The 17,329-nt window shown below is 35.2% G+C and overlaps 4 protein-coding genes across 8 annotated transcripts in view; 3 read left to right on the forward strand and 1 right to left on the reverse strand.

Moving 5' to 3' along the window:
* Positions 1-548: 548 nt before the first annotated feature.
* Positions 549-2,159, forward strand: LOC131801629 (AP-3 complex subunit sigma-1-like). 2 transcript variants are annotated; one of them, XR_009341882.1, is made up of 4 exons: positions 549-711; positions 783-874; positions 944-1,506; positions 1,573-2,159. XR_009341882.1 is itself a non-coding variant. In XM_059120477.1 (3 exons), exons 1-3 carry the CDS (start codon positions 643-645, stop codon positions 1,356-1,358), a joined length of 576 nt encoding a protein of 191 aa, XP_058976460.1. In that variant the 5' UTR covers positions 549-642; the 3' UTR covers positions 1,359-2,159. The 2 variants fall into 2 exon arrangements, 1 of the variants encoding a protein (XP_058976460.1); XM_059120477.1 differs by having other exon boundaries at positions 944-2,159.
* Positions 2,160-6,604: 4,445 nt separating this feature from the next.
* Positions 6,605-8,861, reverse strand: LOC101893422 (zinc finger protein 236). The gene is made up of 2 exons (XM_005183331.4): positions 8,509-8,861; positions 6,605-8,408 (listed from the first exon to the last, which is right to left on the reverse strand). Exon 2 carries the CDS (start codon positions 8,395-8,397, stop codon positions 6,865-6,867), a length of 1,533 nt encoding a protein of 510 aa, XP_005183388.2. The 5' UTR covers positions 8,398-8,408; positions 8,509-8,861; the 3' UTR covers positions 6,605-6,864.
* Positions 8,862-10,260: 1,399 nt separating this feature from the next.
* LOC101893255 (vacuolar protein-sorting-associated protein 25) lies at positions 10,261-11,129 on the forward strand. The gene is made up of 2 exons (XM_005183330.4): positions 10,261-10,415; positions 10,472-11,129. The coding sequence occupies exons 1-2, from the start codon at positions 10,366-10,368 to the stop codon at positions 10,944-10,946; spliced, it is 525 nt and encodes a 174-aa protein (XP_005183387.1). The 5' UTR covers positions 10,261-10,365; the 3' UTR covers positions 10,947-11,129.
* A 2,620-nt stretch (positions 11,130-13,749) lies between these two features.
* LOC101892851 (myosin heavy chain, non-muscle) overlaps positions 13,750-17,329 on the forward strand; it is a 98,496-nt gene continuing 94,916 nt past the window's right edge. For 3 of the 4 annotated variants that reach the window (XM_059120480.1, XM_059120481.1, XM_059120482.1), the window contains exon 1: positions 15,138-15,565. In XM_059120480.1, coding sequence (XP_058976463.1) covers positions 15,434-15,565 — 132 coding nt within the window. In that variant the 5' untranslated portion in view covers positions 15,138-15,433. Of the gene's footprint in view, positions 13,839-15,137; positions 15,566-17,329 lie in introns of those variants that run through there. The other variant, XM_059120479.1, reaches the window with a different exon arrangement.

Below are 17,329 nucleotides of genomic sequence, written 5' to 3' on the forward strand. Positions count from 1 at the left end.
TGCAGAAGAATACTTCTTAAAATATGTAAAATTAATGCTTTCACATCATTCCCCTGAATGTATAGTTGTTAGCTGTACGTCCAAATCTCTTAACACTTCAAGCAATCGCTAGAAAATCGTGGAAAAGGCAACATCCCTTCCAAGTTGAAACCAAACAGCATACATACATAAAGTATTCTACATTTTGCAATTTTAGAAACATAAAATATACGAATTTATTATCTTACGTGGTCTCGCTGTTCCCCAACCCCCAAAAAGTTTCCGAACCATCACCTTGAGCCTTCTGTTAAGTTCAACGTCGATTTTTTCTTTTATTAGGCAAAAAATATGTTCACATTGTCCTGCAGTGAAATCTCATATCAAAAAAGGGTATACCTATTGTATATCAAGAAATGAAATTAAATCACAAAACATCATATCGAGTTTGACACTATTATTACTATAGAGTCAAATCATCTGGGACTTGCTGTTACCTGTAATAATTATACCATGCGACTGCAGTCGACTTTTAGCCGCCGCCTACTTTTGATGTGCTTAGCCGCCGCCGCCAAGAATTTCACATCGGCTTCGCCCTCTGTCTTCATTGTAGAAAAGTTAAAGTGAATTTTGTTTTTTTCTTGATTAGTTAAGTATAAAACAATTATGATAAAAGCTATTTTAGTTTTTAACAATCATGGCAAACCGCGCCTCTCCAAATTTTATCAATATTTTGTAAGTTTTATCATTGATTTGGCAAACCAATATTTACATTAGATTTTTAACATTGAACATCTCTCTCGCAGAATGAAGATATGCAGCAGCAAATAATCAAGGAAACATTCCAACTGGTATCAAAGCGAGATGATAATGTGTGCAATTTTTTGGAAGGTGGCAGGTTGGTGTCCAATTAGATTGTTGTTATTGTACATCTAATAACTTTACGTTTTGGTTTCTATATTTTCAGCTTAATTGGTGGCTCAGATTATAAGCTGATCTATCGCCATTATGCCACGCTGTACTTCGTGTTTTGTGTTGATTCCTCAGAAAGTGAACTGGGGATATTAGATCTCATTCAGGTGTTTGTTGAAACACTTGACAAATGTTTCGAGAATGTGTGTGAGTTGGACCTAATTTTTCACGCCGATGCCGTACATCATATCCTGGCCGAATTGGTCATGGGCGGTATGGTTCTACAGACAAATATGTCCGACATAATGGCTCGGATTGAGGAACAGAATAAGTTAGTTAAACAGGAGGCTGGCATATCAGCGGCGCCCGCTCGTGCCGTTAGTGCGGTTAAAAGTATGAACATTCCCCAGCAAATCAAAGATATTAAACTGCCCGATTTGCCTCAAGCCATCAAAGACTTAAAATTCTGACCAGGGCAAACCACAAACGTCAATAACAGTTCCACATTTGTTGATAGTTTTGTTTTGCAACGTCTCACTTCACCGACATCCAACATAAACCCAACCACAGCGCTAAGTTCTCTGGCTGCGTATGCGTTAAACCCAAACAATAACAATGGTAACAACAGCAGTACAAATAATAATTCATTAAAGTTTGCCAATAAGAATCTTTATACATCTTCAGTAACGCAATTTCTCAATCAATCCATCTATGAGCCCATTGAAGATGACGACTTCATTAGTTCATTTCCTTCGGCCGACGCAATTGCTTCCGCCTTCAACTATGACTACTATCAATCACAGTTATCCATGGATCCCGAAAATTGCAACGCCTTTGAGTCGAGTAATCGCAGCGGTGCACCCAAAAATTTGGCCGATGTTGCCGAAGCTCATGAGCAAAGTTTGAAATTGTTTCGTGAATCTTTCGATTTGTCTGCTACATCTAGGGAGCAACAAAACATAGGTGAGAGTCATGATCCCAAAAAGAAACATAAGAAATCAAAAAAGGCCAAATAAATAATTCGAATTTTAGTTAGTTTTTTTATATAAATAAAGAAGATTGTGTATTTGGAATTGGAAATTTCCAGTCGGTGAGAGAGAATCTTAGGCAAAAGTATAGTATATGCAACAGCTCGCAGTATACAATATCTGCTTAGCAAAATAACAAGAACGTCACTTCTTTATCATACTTATATATTTTATTCCTCTTGAAAAAAACTATGTATATTTTTATTTAATAATAAAATTAAGTTTATTATGTTAATGGTAGAAGAGTTTCCAACACAATTTATTTTTGTTTGTATAGATTTAAATATTGTTATTTTTTGTGTAAAGGCAAATTTGAGATATTGTTATGTTACGATTTGGAGTTACATTTCGAAAAAGGAAAGGCCCTAAAAACAATCTACAGTTTTTTTTTTTTTTTTTTTTTTGTTAACAGCTTACTGAGAAAGGGTTGCACCTGCAATGGGGTGGAATAAAGGACTTAAATTACATTATTCTGTTCTATCACACTTGAGCTAATCTGCCACACTTTCCCTCGCCAAGGGAAAGTATTTGGTTCAAAGTAGGAGAGTTCACTAAGCTTTTCTTTCAATAGAAGTTCAACCCTTCTGATGTGCTAATAGCTAAAGATTTTTTCTAAGCATTACACAGCTGCAGCCTTTTAATTGAATACCTAACATGCAGTAGAGGCAGCGGAACTAGCAAATGATCGTGGTTAGCTTCAGCTGTCCAACCCTAATGGCACCAAATTCAGAAAATGAACATCAAAGATCAACATTGGATTTCTGGAAAAAGTATAATAAGTCACTGTGAGAAAAACTACACAGTGTCAGGTCTCTTTTGACCGACGAGATACCATAAAATTTTTTGAATCGGAACGTCGGCAACGGACAAATTTCCAAGGGTAATTAAACAAATTACGTGAGTTGAATTCTCAAAGTTCCCAACCTAATTATAGGCAGTCACATTGTTTAGATAAGGCAAATTTTTGCCGTATCGAAAGATATATACAAGGTGAGATAAAAAAAAAAACTGCAACAAAGTCAAACGCCATAATTGTTTTTTAAATTTTATTAAATGTATTAAAAAAACTTGGAAATAGCTTCAAAATTTAGAATTATTTTAGATTTATTCGAATTGGTCACCTTTGGCACGAATTATGACCTTCAAACGGCAACACGCTGCCTGAATGTTGCTCTGCGGTATTTTGGGCCATTCTCGGCGAAGCGCTTGCTTGAGGTGATCGACACTTTGGTATTTTTTAGTACCAACCTTGCTTTCCAAAATACTCCAGACACAATAGTCCAACGGATTGGTATTTGTAGATTTTGGTGGCCATTGTGCGCTAAAAATTTAACTATTCTTGGGTAGCGCGTGCTGAGTCCTGTTGGAATGTCCAAGATCTGCGGCCAAAATGTTTGCGTGCCCAAGGCTTTAATACACCCTCCAGAATATTTTCGCGATAATATTCGGCATTTTTTCTGATGCCACGGTCGATTAATACGAGCGGAGAGCGATCATCGGCTGTTATGGCTGCCCATACCATCACCACGGCCGGCGCTTGAGTTCTGGTGGACAACCGAAGGTGCACACTTTCAGCTGACTATTTTGGCAAGTAAACATTTCATCATTTTGTTTGTTTACAAACTGCTGGACAAGGAACGTATTCTCATCGGAAAAAACTAAATTCGGCAGTTCACCACTTTCGGCCAAAATAAAATCTATGGAATTTCCTTGATTAGTTGGATTCTCCAACTGCCGGCAAAAATCGATAACTTTCAAACGCAAAGTTTTCATAAAAATTGAAAGTAAAGTTTAAAAAAAAAAAACATTTATTCTATTGGCAAGTCAAGTTAGTCGCTATCTTTGTTTTCACCGCTAAATTACCGACAGATTTCGGAGTAGTGAAATTAAAAGCAATTGAAATATTGTTGTATCCGAAATTGTTTTTAATTCTTTAACGACTTTAACTATTTAAAGATCGGCACTACGGACTATATTAACAATTATGTGGTATTCATCTGTTATGCTTAGTCGAAAAACGATAACACCGAATTACCTTCCCATCCCTACTTAAAACATAAGAAGCGCTTTTACTCTAAAATTGTAATATTGAACCACTTTCCATGCCACATTTTAATGTCCACATTGTTCATTTCTTTCCTTTAACATAAAAAGGCAAACCAGTCCAAAGCGGAATAAATTGAAACCAACCACTCCCCATTTAGAGAAGAAGAAAAATAATAAACAGGAAAAAAATCGTTCAACGCCCTAAAAATCCAAAAATACATGCTGATGATGATGAACTAAAGGTACCAGGAAAGGTGTGGCAGGCAGCGCTGCCGGCAGAATTCAAACAAAAACCCACGTTCAGCTAAAATAACACATTTAGCAGTAACTTGTGTTTATGTGTGTGTGTACCCTTCACTGTGGCATACCACCACCACCACCAACACTCCTCACCTTACCTTACATTAGGCTATCGGACTAAAACTCAATACTGTTCGGATCTGTAGCTTTAAACTACTATGTCATGTGAAATGAAATTTGTGTTGTGTGCGTTCAACCGGGCCAACACAGTGAACATTCCGGCAGACGCGCCAAATATCCGTTTATTTTATAAATTACAGCGCCAACAACAACAACAGCAGCAGAGACAGCAAAGAACATGTAGCTGGGATGACGAAAAAAAGGGGGCGTAACATGGCAAACGGCTTTGCTCGTTACACAGTGTAGTGTGGAGTGTTTGCTGCTGGTACATTTTGTAGGCGTTCTATGATTTTTAGTATCGATTCGAAATTCAACTATTTTCATCATTTTTTGAATTTGATTGAGAAGTAGTTATTTACCTACATATACTTGTATAAGTCTATACACGGACCATTCCCACGAACAGGCAATTGGAAATTGGAACTTAAAAAAAGTTTTCAATAAAGTAGAGTCTTATATTACATTTTAAATCAAGATATATTAGGAATTAATAGGATTCTTTACAGATGGTGATCCTTTGAACACATGTTGTACAATATGAAGAGATTTTTTGCACGTCCCGTACAATTCTTGGGCGATTTGTTTAAAATGAAACAACATTTCCAACTTTTCTGTTCAGACACATGTGTACTTAGCAAAACTCTGTTTCAAACAAAATAATCAGTGTTTGTCTTTACTTTCTTGATGCGAAGCAAGGCAAATTTTGCGGAACAAACTTGAGAAAACACTTATATTTTTTATTAAACACCACCCGCATTAATTATCTAATAAAATCCACTGGTAACTCTTGTAGCAAGTATCCTAAAATTCTTATTCCCAAAGGAATATTCAGTGAAAATATCTTCCAACTATCAAAATAATGTACTTTGAAATGGCATACTTAATAAGTGGTCCAAGCCTGTCATATTCTCTACTAAAACAATAAATGGCTCAACGATTTGGAAAAAAAGAATGGACATTGGGACCATACTAGGGAGCAACTTGCACACATGTCTACATAAAGGACAAATATATTGATGCAGGATACTGTCCTGACTCACGATGTTGTTGTGGTAGCAGCTCGTACTGCTGTGTTCGTTTTGACTACTCTCAATCGCCTCTAAGTCCAGTCTACAAAAAGAATGCAACCTGTACGAGTTGGAGACTGGAGTTTTGGTTTGGAGGTTTGGCTGGATAGCGAAATAGGTGCAGCGTGTCATGTGTACTTGTGCCACAAGCTGGGCAGATGTTCTGCACATCGCTGTCCGAGTCCGATAGGAATTGAAGCGGCTGCACCATCTGGATCTTAAGTGTGCCAAAATTACTCCGGTTTGTCGGGGCAGCTATCGCTCTTCAGCTGAGATGGGAGGGGGATATTCTCCTAGTACAGTTTTCACTCTATATTCTTCCATGACTTCTGAGACTGCGATAGAGTGAATACTAGAATACATGTTCGTGTCTGCAATAATTTGTCGGAATGCTTGCTGCAGTCTTGTAACACTACCATTGCGTTTCGTCCCACTAATTTTCTTCATAGCACAGCCTCCGTACCATGCCGGAACTAAACCTAATATTCGTTAAAGCACCCAGGTATTAGCGAAGCTCCGTAAGAGCACTGTTGGTACCCTAACTGCAAACCTGCTACACTCACATAACACACCGGCGTTAAGGAGTCTCTTTACATGCGTATTGGAATTTCGTGCGATTAGAATCACTTTCTTCTTTACCTAAACAAATTGTTTGATTAAAAAAATATTACATTTTTCCATGAAGCGTATAGGAGACGTAGTTGGGCACCCTTAACTTTATTTCCTGTTCGCTTGTCTTTTCTTTAATATTGAATTCATGACAAAAAAAAAGTAAACAAGTGACTTGGTTTACGTGGGGTCTTCTCACCATATTGACTTACGACACATCTCTCTATAGCATTATCAAAGTTCAAGATGTGGGCGTTCCGTCTAAATATAAATCCATGTTTCAATCTTATCTTTCATACCGAAATAAAAAATCAAAGTTTTTAAGTACCATTCCCCAGATATGTATATATTTCCGATGTAATTTTAACCAGAAATAGTTTGGGGGTTCAATTGATCAAAGACTTACTTAACAATGTCGATCTTTTCTCATCCCTTCCTCAGAAACAGGCCCTTAACACCTCAAATAGGCTTTATATATTTCTTTTTTAAACCTCATACATAATAACAAGTGTTTATTATGAACCATTCAAAATAATACTTTACGAGTGCAAATTTACAACTTACATTTAATTGTTTAAATTAATTTAAATACTAAAACAATAAAATACTCTAAAAAAAAATAGCAATTTACGAACCTGCATCGTATATTTTCCAGCATATTATGATTTTTTCTTTTTTTATAAGTTACGTTTAAAGTCCTGACTTGACTCTTACTTTCTAATGAAAGAAAAAACTAAACAATACTATTTTGTACAAACGTGACATTTCGATTATGATGCACTTTCCGATTTGTGTTCTTTCGATAATCATCTTATCCTGGTGTGGGCGTTCATATGTTTTTTCAAGTGATCACTTCGCATGAAACGTTTTTCACATTCATTGCAGGCATACGGTTTCTCACCTGTATGGGTACGTATATGTCGCTTTAGTTCATCGGGCCGTTTGAACTTTTTGGGACATTGATTGCAAGCATGTGGTCTATCATCATCTACATGTGGTGGGGATTCCTTTACAGTTTGTTTAATTTTCGGCAAGTCTAAGTGAGATTTAGATTTTGGTGGCATTGGTATAGGAGTAAATGTTTTAGCGCCGCTGGGCATAGGTATTAATGGTGGCAAATTAGCTTCTGGCATAATTGCATCATCGTCTGGATCTTCATTGATTTTTTCTTCCGATTTAATATTTAATGGCTTTGTCGTACCATAACTAAAAGTATTTTCAGATGATCTTTGCAAATTATAAATATGCCCAACAATATTATCATGTTGTCCAACTAAACCGGGCTGAACGTTTTGAATTCCGTTTCTCTGGGATAATTCCTCAAGTTTGGCGATTAGTATTTTGGGTTTCTCTTCTACTGTTTCAGATTCGATTTTTTCTTCCTTAACTACTACCTCATCGCTTGATTGCATCTGACATTCCGATTCAATATTCTTATTCAAAGTCTGTTGGATTTTTTCTCCAAAATCTTCCTTTATGTCAATTTGCTTATCGAATATAACTTCGCGGGCCATGAGCGCTGGTGTTTTACATAAACCGCCGGTGGGTGCGAGTTTACAATGCTGTTCTCTTACAAATTGCGTTGGGGAGTATGGAATAAGTTTGGGCATTTTAGGTGTCGTCGCTAAAGGCAAAACAGTAGATCCCTCTCCGCCCAACAAACCCAATAGCTGTTTTGTGTGTGTTGCCAAATGTTTTGTCAGATGATCACTTCGGGAGAATTTCTTACCGCACGTAACACATTCGAATGGTTTCTCACCCGTATGTGTGCGTATGTGACGATTAAGTTCGTCCGACCGGGTAAATCCTTTTCCGCAATCTTTACATACAAACGGTTTAATGCCCGTGTGCCATGTCAAGTGTGAACGAAGATGTGAACTCTTGCCATAACTTTTTGTACAATTTTCATATGGACACTCGTAACGTTTCTTGGGATTAGCTGGATTTGGTGTCGGCATTAGCTTGGCGGTGGGCGTCAATCGTATTATTGGAGATGTTCCACTAGGTCTGAGAGGTGTACTGGGCGACAATGACTTATTATCATCGCTGCTGACATTCATGTCATAGAAACCATCGTTTATCTCAATGGCTGGCTCATTTTTTATTTGTACTTTTCTGTGGAAGGAAACCTTGGCGGCATCTGTATTTTTGCAATCAATGGGACTGCTGCCGTTACTCCCAGTTTCGTTGAAGTTTGAATTGCTGTTACTATGGTCCCCATAATTACCACTCCCATATTCAGTGTTTTCATCATCATCCAACGCACCCTGTTCTACTTTAATGGAGACGCTGGGCATTATAGTTGGAGTGGGTGTGGGCGTGTCACTTAAGGCAGCCATTTCAATATCAACTGCAAGCAAAGGCAATAAATTAAATTTCTATATTTACACAAACGCAAACAACGCCAGCCACTTCTACTTATATAGCTGACTGGATGGCTGGACACTTACTTCATTTATATGGGTTTGGATTAATGACTATTCAAAATATATTTTTACGCCTTCGTTTTTGTTTTTAGGTGGGCGTTCCTAGCTCGAACAGCCAAGTATAAACTGCACACAAATACAACAGAACTTTTCTTTCTTGTTTTCCTTTTGGATTTCAAATAGAAATCGTAAAAATAACTATTAATGCTTTCAGTTGTTTGTGATTTAAAAAACTAACTAATACGCGTAAGTTCCTTTTATTTATTATTGTTATTTGTGATGATTAAATATTTTTTGTTTTCACTTCGCACAACAACTGCGGCGCGACGTCTAACACTCTCGGCAGTTTTTCCAATTCTGTTTTTTCTTTTCATCAAATTGCCAGAAGAACCTATTTAAAAAGCGTGTCAACTGTCAAAACAGCGGTAGAACAGCTGACTGCAAAATTAGATGCCGATGAGGTGAAATTTGAAGCCGCCAAAAACAAAATATTTCACATTATGTTCGACTTTTTAATATATTTAGTCGGAGATTCAGATTTGTAACACCTCGAAATATCAATGAAGAGAAGGTAGGCCAAATTTGAAAAAATTGCAAGTATAGAGGGGTACCTGTGTGGCTTGTAATGTCAGAATTAGTATCAAAACAATAAAAAAATCAAACAACTTGTTGCATTTATTTTGAATAAATAATTGAAAACCGCGAAAACTGAATGAGGTCTACCTGCTCTATACTTGCAATTTTTTCAAAATTGACCTACCTTATCTTCATTGTACCATGATTCCAATCAAGTTTTGTGGGTTTTCCCAGTATAATAATTTTGCGAAAAATGTTAAATAAACAAAACCAATTGATGCAGTCTATTTGACATACTAAGATTCTAGAACATAGTTGCATTCATGGTACAATATGGAGGCGGAACGGCTTCGCAAAACTACAGAAATACACAACTGAGGCCATGCCCGCTTCCTGTCAAATTTGCATGCTGCAAGTTTTTTTTCGTTTATCGATATTTTTCTTCATTTTTAAAATTATTTAAATAGCGCGTGTTTTTATTTACCTCACCTTACCTTTTTGTTGTACCATGGTTGCATTTGCCTAGCTTCCTTGAAGTTGAGCAACCTCTTATTGAGCCATGGGTTCACATACATAGGTATAGCCTCTATATAACTAAATCGGAAGATTTAAAAAGTTTTGGCAGTTTGTGATCTCCTTGTCATGATAGAATTAAGAAAGCAAAGTCATGCAAATATATGTTTACATTGTTTTAAATTATTCATTTGACAACAGCTCATTGACAAAATGTGCATTTATACATCCCATGGTAAAATTAAGAAGGTAAAGTCATTTCAAATAAGCATTCCTATCTCTGCATTTTCTGTAATTTACCTTGTCAAATTTCACTGAATAAAAAATAGGTTCCCATCTCTGATTTCTGCGAATGTAATGGATTTATAAATATAAATTTTGCAATATGATGTTGTCAAATGAATAATTTTGGCAAAAAATATAAACATATGATAAAATGACTTTGCCTTCTTAATTCTACCATGGTATATAGCTTTTTTAACTTATATGAAATTATTTTCACATATATTTATTGTTCCAGAACCTGCAGAAATCTATTAATTATCGCTTTTTCGATATATCTATTTTTTCGATCGATTTTTCGTAGTTACATTTTGACATTTTTGTAGGATCTGGCAGCAAATGTAACAAGGCATTTTGTATTGTACAAAATTGCTTGAGCGTCTACCTGATTATTTGTCTCGGAACGAGTTAAATAGATGAACTAGTTTATACAGTTCTGATGGTTCATTTCACTGAATATTTGCTTTGAACTTTTCCGTTCCGGAACGACACAACTCGGGAACTACAAGAATGACGGATTTCCAGTGGCCTTGGGAGTATACCTTTCCGCCCTTTTTCACGTAAGTAAATTTGTTTCATGTTAAAAAATCGTGTAATTTCTACTGTCTCTTCTTAGATTACAACCGCACGAAGAAACGCGGCAACAACAACTAAATGTTTGGTCTGAATTATTTCTTAAATACCTGAAACACTTAAACAAGTTCACTGTAAACATAAACGAAGGATCATTTCCACTGTACTACAATGAATCTCTTAATCGACGACTGTCTCCATCTATGATATTGCAAATTCTTCAAAAATTACAAAGCACAGGACATGCCCAACCCTTGGACAAAAAACGTCAAGAATGGCAAGTATATTGGCATACGCTGGAAGAGTATGGAAATATGATTTACGATTGGATACAAGAGACCGGGCAGACAGGAAGTGTATGTACACTCTATGAAATAGCAAATGGAGAGTCGACGGAAGACAAGGAATTTCATGGTATTGACGAAAATGTTTTGGTGAATGTTTTGCGGCTGCTGGAAGACAAAGGCAGATGTGAGCTCATAGAAATGGATGGCAGTTATGGTGTCAAGTTCTTCTAGTTGATTTTATAAGGAGATTAGTCATTGGTGTAATTAAATGTTGATGCATTTTTGTCATATAGGTACATCATGTCTAAAAATGATCATATATGCTATTACACACACATTTACATTGCCTTGTTATTATTTACTAAAGAAAAATAATATACATAGTTAAACTTTTAAGTTTTTAAACAGCTTCAATTGTCTTGTTATTTGTAAAAGATTTCATAAAACGTTAAAGTGTGGTATGGAAGGCTAGAGAAACACACAGACGAATAAGTATTATTTTAGTTTATGTTCGCCAATTAAAATTAAAGTAATTTTATCTAAACAGTTTAGGGTAGCATTGTTCTACCTTCTGTAATTAAGCCAGGGTTGCAAGTATTTACAAGAAAAAATCTTTCCAGCAAATTTTGCAAACACTCAGAAAAAACTTGTGTGAAAAGAAGACTCCCAGTAACAATTTGCCGCAATTGTTACAAATTTTAGTGTAACCTAGCACACCTAAGGGTTGTTCCACAACCTGCAAGAATCTACTATTTTTGCAATTTTTTTCGATATCATAAAGGGAAAATCGGTTTTCGTAGTAAAAACTTTTATATTCTTGCAGTTATGGAACAGACCCAACTATAAGATTTCCTTTCCAAGCCAGCTGACAAACAAATTTATTGTCAAAATGAAATCGCAGAACAAAAGATAAACAATAAGCCAACAAAGTGTAAACAAATGTTGACATTTCATCTTTAAAATTGGAGCATGGCAGAAGAATACAGGTGGATGCATCAACGCTTGGGAGCATTGATATGTCAAAAAAATTTAAATGTTTTTTCAAATATAAGTAAATTTTTATATGTTTTCTTATACTACGTCATTCGGAGGCTATTATAATTCGCGTTTTCCATCAATTTTTGCAAATTTAAATAATTTTTCATTCAACATTTTCAATTCCAAAATTGGTTTGACAGTTCATTGTCCCAGCAGCTGTTTCGACGCGTCTACCTATATTCTTCTACCATAAATTGGAGGAAAACCTTGTACATAGTAGAATCAAAGAGGTAAAGTCACCTGTTTTTATGTAGTGAAATGTGACAAGGAAAATTACAGAAATGGCAGAGATGTGAATGCTTGTTTGAAATGGCTTTACTTCCTTAATTTTACCATGACCTTGTTATTGCGCCGTGCTTTTTTCATTATATATGTATACGTAAACAATGTAGAACTTCGAAGGTAAAGTCATGCAATCATATATTTACATTTTTTTACGATTAATCGTTTGACACCATCTCATCGACACAGCTGCTGCATATTATAACAACCTCCTATTGGCATATTATAACAACCTCCTATAAAAAACATTCAAAAATCTACTTATTTTTAATAAAACATTTAAAAAATTTTGACATATCAATGTTCTTACGCGTTGATGCATCTACCTATATTCTTCTACCATGAGCTGGCCGGTATGTATGTAGAAACAGGTTCCCATCTCTGATTTATGTGTATACAATGGATTTGTAAATATAAATTTTGGCAATGAGATGTCAAATGAATGATTTTGAAAAACAAATTAATTATTATATGAATGCATGACTTTACCTTCTTAATTCTACCATGCAAAATATAATCAAATAATGAACATCTGTTCGGCGTAAATAAGGTTAAAGTCTCATTTGCAAAATCGATAATAATAACTAATGACACAATAATTTCCAAAAAGTTGCAAGTATAGAGGTCTACCTGTTTGGCTTTTAATGTTAGAATTACTATCAAAACAATTAAAAACCAAACAACTAGTTGCATTGGATTTGAATAAATAATTGAAAACCGCAGAAACTGAATGGAAGGTCAACATCTCTTTTCAAAATCATGTTCTATATATCTCTAAAGATTTATTTCCATACAAAAACTTTAATTTTTGTCGATGCATACCTTGCAGTAAGCGAATATGAATATTTTCTGAACAAATCTTATATTATTGAAAAGAATACACAAACATAAACAAATAAATTTGACACATTAAGCCAAGAAAATAAAAATATTAAAATCATATGGTATCATAGTCCTAACTTCATTGTAGAAGAATATAGGTAGACACATCGACACAGCTGCTGGGACAATGGCCAAATTTGGAATTGAAAATGTTGAATGAAAAATTATTTAAATTTGTAAAAATTGTTAAAAAACGAATATATAATATCTTCCGAATAACGCCGTAAAAGAAAACATATATAAATCTACTTATATTTGAAAATAAATTTAAAATATTTTGACATATCAATGTTCCCAAGACATGAGCACATGCATCTACCTGCATTATTCTACCATGCCTATAAAATGATTTTTTTTAATTTGTATATATTGTTGAAATACGCGAATTATAATAACCTCCGAATGACGTCGTACAAGAAAACATTACAAAATCTACTTATATTTAAAAAAAAACATTTAAATTTTTTTGACATACCAATGCTTCCAAGCTTTTTATTTAAAAATTCAACTTAATACGTTTTCACTAAATGCCACCCTGACCGGCATTTGCTTGACACAACAGCCTTTTTTATCTAATAGAAGTACGCTATACGTTACGTCCTATTAATTCCACTTTACAAAAAAGTGTGTTTAACATTCCTCTAGAAATTATTTTGCAGATAACAGTTACTATTGTTTTCATATATTCGTTGCTTCGTTTTTGTTATTAATCTCCAATTTTTTGTTTAAATAAGTTAACAACATAACGTATAGTTTATAAACTTACGCTGCTATACGTCACGGCCATGTTTAGCTGCCGTGAATGGGAAGATGCATATATTTAACGAAACCCGCCCAGAATAGTGCCGACAGCGAATTGTCAGTCAGAGTGAAAGAATTTTTGTGCATTTTTTTGAAGCGTTTAAAAAGAATTTAAAAAAGGTTGAATAAAATTAACAAAATTTGTTAAAAAAGTTTACATTGCTTCGAAATGTTGAAAAGCTGAAAAGAATAATTGAATAAAACATAAATTAAAGTGGAACATAATTCATTAGTGCGGTGTTATTTCAGTGGTGCTGTTGTGTGTGCATAAGCCCAACTAAAGAGTTTAGTCATCAACATTTCGTGGAGAAAGGCAACAAAGACGAAGTTACTGAGTTATTTGTGTGTTAAATAAAGGAAATTTTACTATTGTTGCCCTTGTTTGGCTGCTGCGGAGTTTTCAAAAGATTTTCTTCATCCAGAAAAATAGATTTTATTTAAAACAAATATTGTTTTTTTTTGCTAAACTATTGGAGAGGAAGAGTATGGATTAAAAAAAGCAAAGCAAGCATATTTTGTTTGCACGCTCATACGATTTTACACGGAGACCGACACTTAACGAAGGTTTTGTGCCGCGGCGACATAAACTCGCAGAGAGACAGGCGGCACAGCAGCAAAAAAAGAAAAACATTAAAAAATACATTTTTTGCATTGATTGTGTCGTTGGTGTTGTTGTTGTTGCTCTTGTGAGTATTGGCCTTGCTCAATTTTTGAACAAAAATACTCTTACTTGTAACGTTTGTGCTCAATCAGTCTTTAAAGTGCAGAGTGACAAGACGGTCGTCGCTCTATTGGATTTACGGATTGTGGATAATATATTTTTATTCGTTTAATTATTATTTTCTTCCAAAAAAAAAAAGAAATAAAGAAAAAAAAAAACAACCTCATTTTTTATTATTTTCAAATGTTTTGTGTTAAAAAGGCAAGCTTGGAAACCAAAAAATATCTCGACGAAGAATAAGAAATATGTGATTAACAAAATTGGAAAAAAGAGTCAAAAAGTCAATTCCAATAAGAAAGTGCAAAATAAAGGAAAAGAATTAATAAAGCTAAAAGCTTTTGGTGGTATTACACATTGTTGTTTTTGGAATTTTGCCGACAATTGACATCTGCAACAAATCAGCAATCCAACAACAACATCATCACCATCGCCGTCGTTGTGAAGAAATGTCAGATGGTTTTTTTCTGGCCGGCCATGCCTTGCCGAGAGGAATCAAAGAGAGCCTTGTTCTCTTCTAGCAGTTAACATTGCTCTCTTCGTTTCCTTGAAGGTCCGGTTCTTTTGGGACACTAATCAGTGAAGTCTGACATTTCGGTGGGGCAAATTGGAATATATTGTTGAAATAACAACAAAGTGACAGTCACACCTTAAAAAAATTAAATAATTTTTTATATTTTTCTTTGTTTGCCTCTTTTTAGAGTTTAGATTAGACAACGAATTTTTTATATAAAATAGTTTTTCTTTTATCTTACAATCAATTAAAAATCAATTTCAAAACGAAAACCAAATTAAGTGTTTTTTAATTGTGTTGTGTGAGCGTCATTGTGTCTTAAATTAAACAACTAAACAAAAAATAAATTCAAAAAAGAATAGAAACCCCCCAAAAAATTACAAATTGTGGTGTTAATAAATTTGCCAAAAAGAAAGCAAATTTCGACAACAAATAATCGACAGTTTAACAAACGAAGAAACCAGAACCAATCTACTGATCACCATGGCTGAAGAAGTTGATCGCAACGATCCCGAATTGAAATATCTTTCGGTGGAACGCAATCAATTCAACGATCCGGCCACACAGGCTGAATGGACACAAAAACGCTTGGTGTGGGTGCCTCATGAAAATCAGGTCAGTAACCAGAAATAACACAAAAAAATAATTATTTAAACAAAATTTGAACAAGTTTTTTATGTTTTTGCCCTCCCTCTTCCACTTCGTTTTTTTCTTTTTGGTGTTTTAAGAATAACATTTACCATGATATTTGTTGTTGTTCTTTTTCTATGCTGTCATATCGCATAGTTGCTTGTTTTTTACCTGGTGGCTCTGTCACTGTGATGAGGTGGCTGGCTGGCTGGCTGCCTACCTTTGCCGACTCGTGAGTGCGTTGCAGCTTTACCTTTCTTCTCCACAGCAGGGCAGAGCAGTGTTGCCTGTTATGTTTAAAATTTAACTTTTTTACGATAACCGGTTATCCATGACTCTCTGAGCTGTGTGGTGGCCGCCCGCCCCAACATCAACGACAACACACACAGAACTCTGTGATGGTGGAGAGCAGGGAGTGTTGGATGATTGGACCCCTTACTTTCTTTGAAATGTCTGTTTTCTGTGAGTTTGGATACCCAGATGTTGTTGAGAGTGTTTTCTTCTCTGGTATGCGTGACTCACTCACTACTCACTATCAACCAAGTCAGCCAACCAACCATCCATCTCTCCACAACTACAACCAAAGTTTTTTTTATCTTGGCCTAACATTACGAATTATTCTTCAACAAAGAAATCTTCTCAGAATTAAAAACCAAGTTATTTGGTTAGGTCTTGTTTTATTTATCCAACAAAATGACTAATCAATGTTATTTTGGGAATTAATAAGTATTTCAACGTTCCCCCTATTCCAGGTGGAAGACGCGGGGGAATAGAATAACTTTAAAGGGGCCGGGGAAGATTGACCTCAATTTTTGAATAGTTGTTTAATATTGATTATATCTTAGAAATGTTCCCACTATGAGTGACCGTTTCTGCTGACGGTTCCAAATCCTGTTCTGGGATAAATCAAGTTTTGGGAGTCTTTTTTGAAAATTTTGGGAAATATTACCACAAGTAGCCCTTGTATATTATTTGTTTATAAAATGTTACTTGCCGATTTCTAAACATCGTGTAATATGAACCTCCAAAGTACATGTTTCCAATGGTTTTAAGTCCGGATTATGACATGCTTTCATTGGATTTGAAATATGTTAAGCGAATCCATAATTTGTTCCCGAAGTAAAGAATGGGAAATATTGTAAGATGGATCTGCCATTGGAGTAAATATTTTCTAAGTAACACTCAAGGGTGTAAATTTGTCAAAGAGGTTTTTTTTACACCGGCCCGTTTCCAAATCCAGACTTTGTTAGGGAAAGTAAAGAAGTTGTTCTTCGTTTGTAAGGGATGTATCCACTGGATGTTGATCTTAAATCCCATACGAAAGCATATAACGAGGGTATACCCTAAAAGCTGCTCTATATCAGAATATTAGACTTTAACTCATTCATTTGGAAAACATTTGTTTTTGTATTTAACGTTTCACTTCCACAAATTGTGACTTGCCGATTTCTTCAATGAAAATACAAAGCTGCGATTGGATTAATGGGTTTTCTGTAAATAAATAATCTCTGATACTCCTATAGATGGAACACCTCCTTTGTCTGGTTCTACTCTGGATGGATTGGAATAAACTGGAAATTCAAGGAATCGGAGCAACGATGCAATTATTCTCTTTTCCATTCCTGTTTTCCATATACAAATGGGTTATTTAATATGTGGCTCCGAGGTACAAATAAGTCCTATCACTTGGCGGGAATCACATTGTAGTGCGCTTCTGAACAAGTTTCTTAGTACCCGCCTTGTCGCTGC

Source organism: Musca domestica, unplaced genomic scaffold, assembly GCF_030504385.1.
Source record: "Musca domestica strain aabys unplaced genomic scaffold, Musca_domestica.polishedcontigs.V.1.1 17, whole genome shotgun sequence".
In the NCBI taxonomy this organism is placed as follows: Eukaryota; Metazoa; Arthropoda; class Insecta; order Diptera; family Muscidae; genus Musca; species Musca domestica.

What these genes read in the sequence shown, in the direction of transcription:
- LOC131801629 (XM_059120477.1), top strand. Translation starts at nt 643, where the DNA reads ATGATAAAAGCTATTTTAGTTTTTAACAATCATGGCAAACCGCGCCTC. An exon ending in CCAAATTTTATCAATATTTT is followed by an intron (nt 712 to 782) that starts GTAAGTTTTATC and finishes TCTCTCTCGCAG; the next exon opens with AATGAAGATATGCAGCAGCA. An exon ending in AATTTTTTGGAAGGTGGCAG is followed by an intron (nt 875 to 943) that starts GTTGGTGTCCAA and finishes CTATATTTTCAG; the next exon opens with CTTAATTGGTGGCTCAGATT.
- LOC101893422 (XM_005183331.4), bottom strand. Translation starts at nt 8,397, where the DNA reads ATGGCTGCCTTAAGTGACACGCCCACACCCACTCCAACTATAATGCCC.
- LOC101893255 (XM_005183330.4), top strand. Translation starts at nt 10,366, where the DNA reads ATGACGGATTTCCAGTGGCCTTGGGAGTATACCTTTCCGCCCTTTTTC. An exon ending in ACCTTTCCGCCCTTTTTCAC is followed by an intron (nt 10,416 to 10,471) that starts GTAAGTAAATTT and finishes GTCTCTTCTTAG; the next exon opens with ATTACAACCGCACGAAGAAA.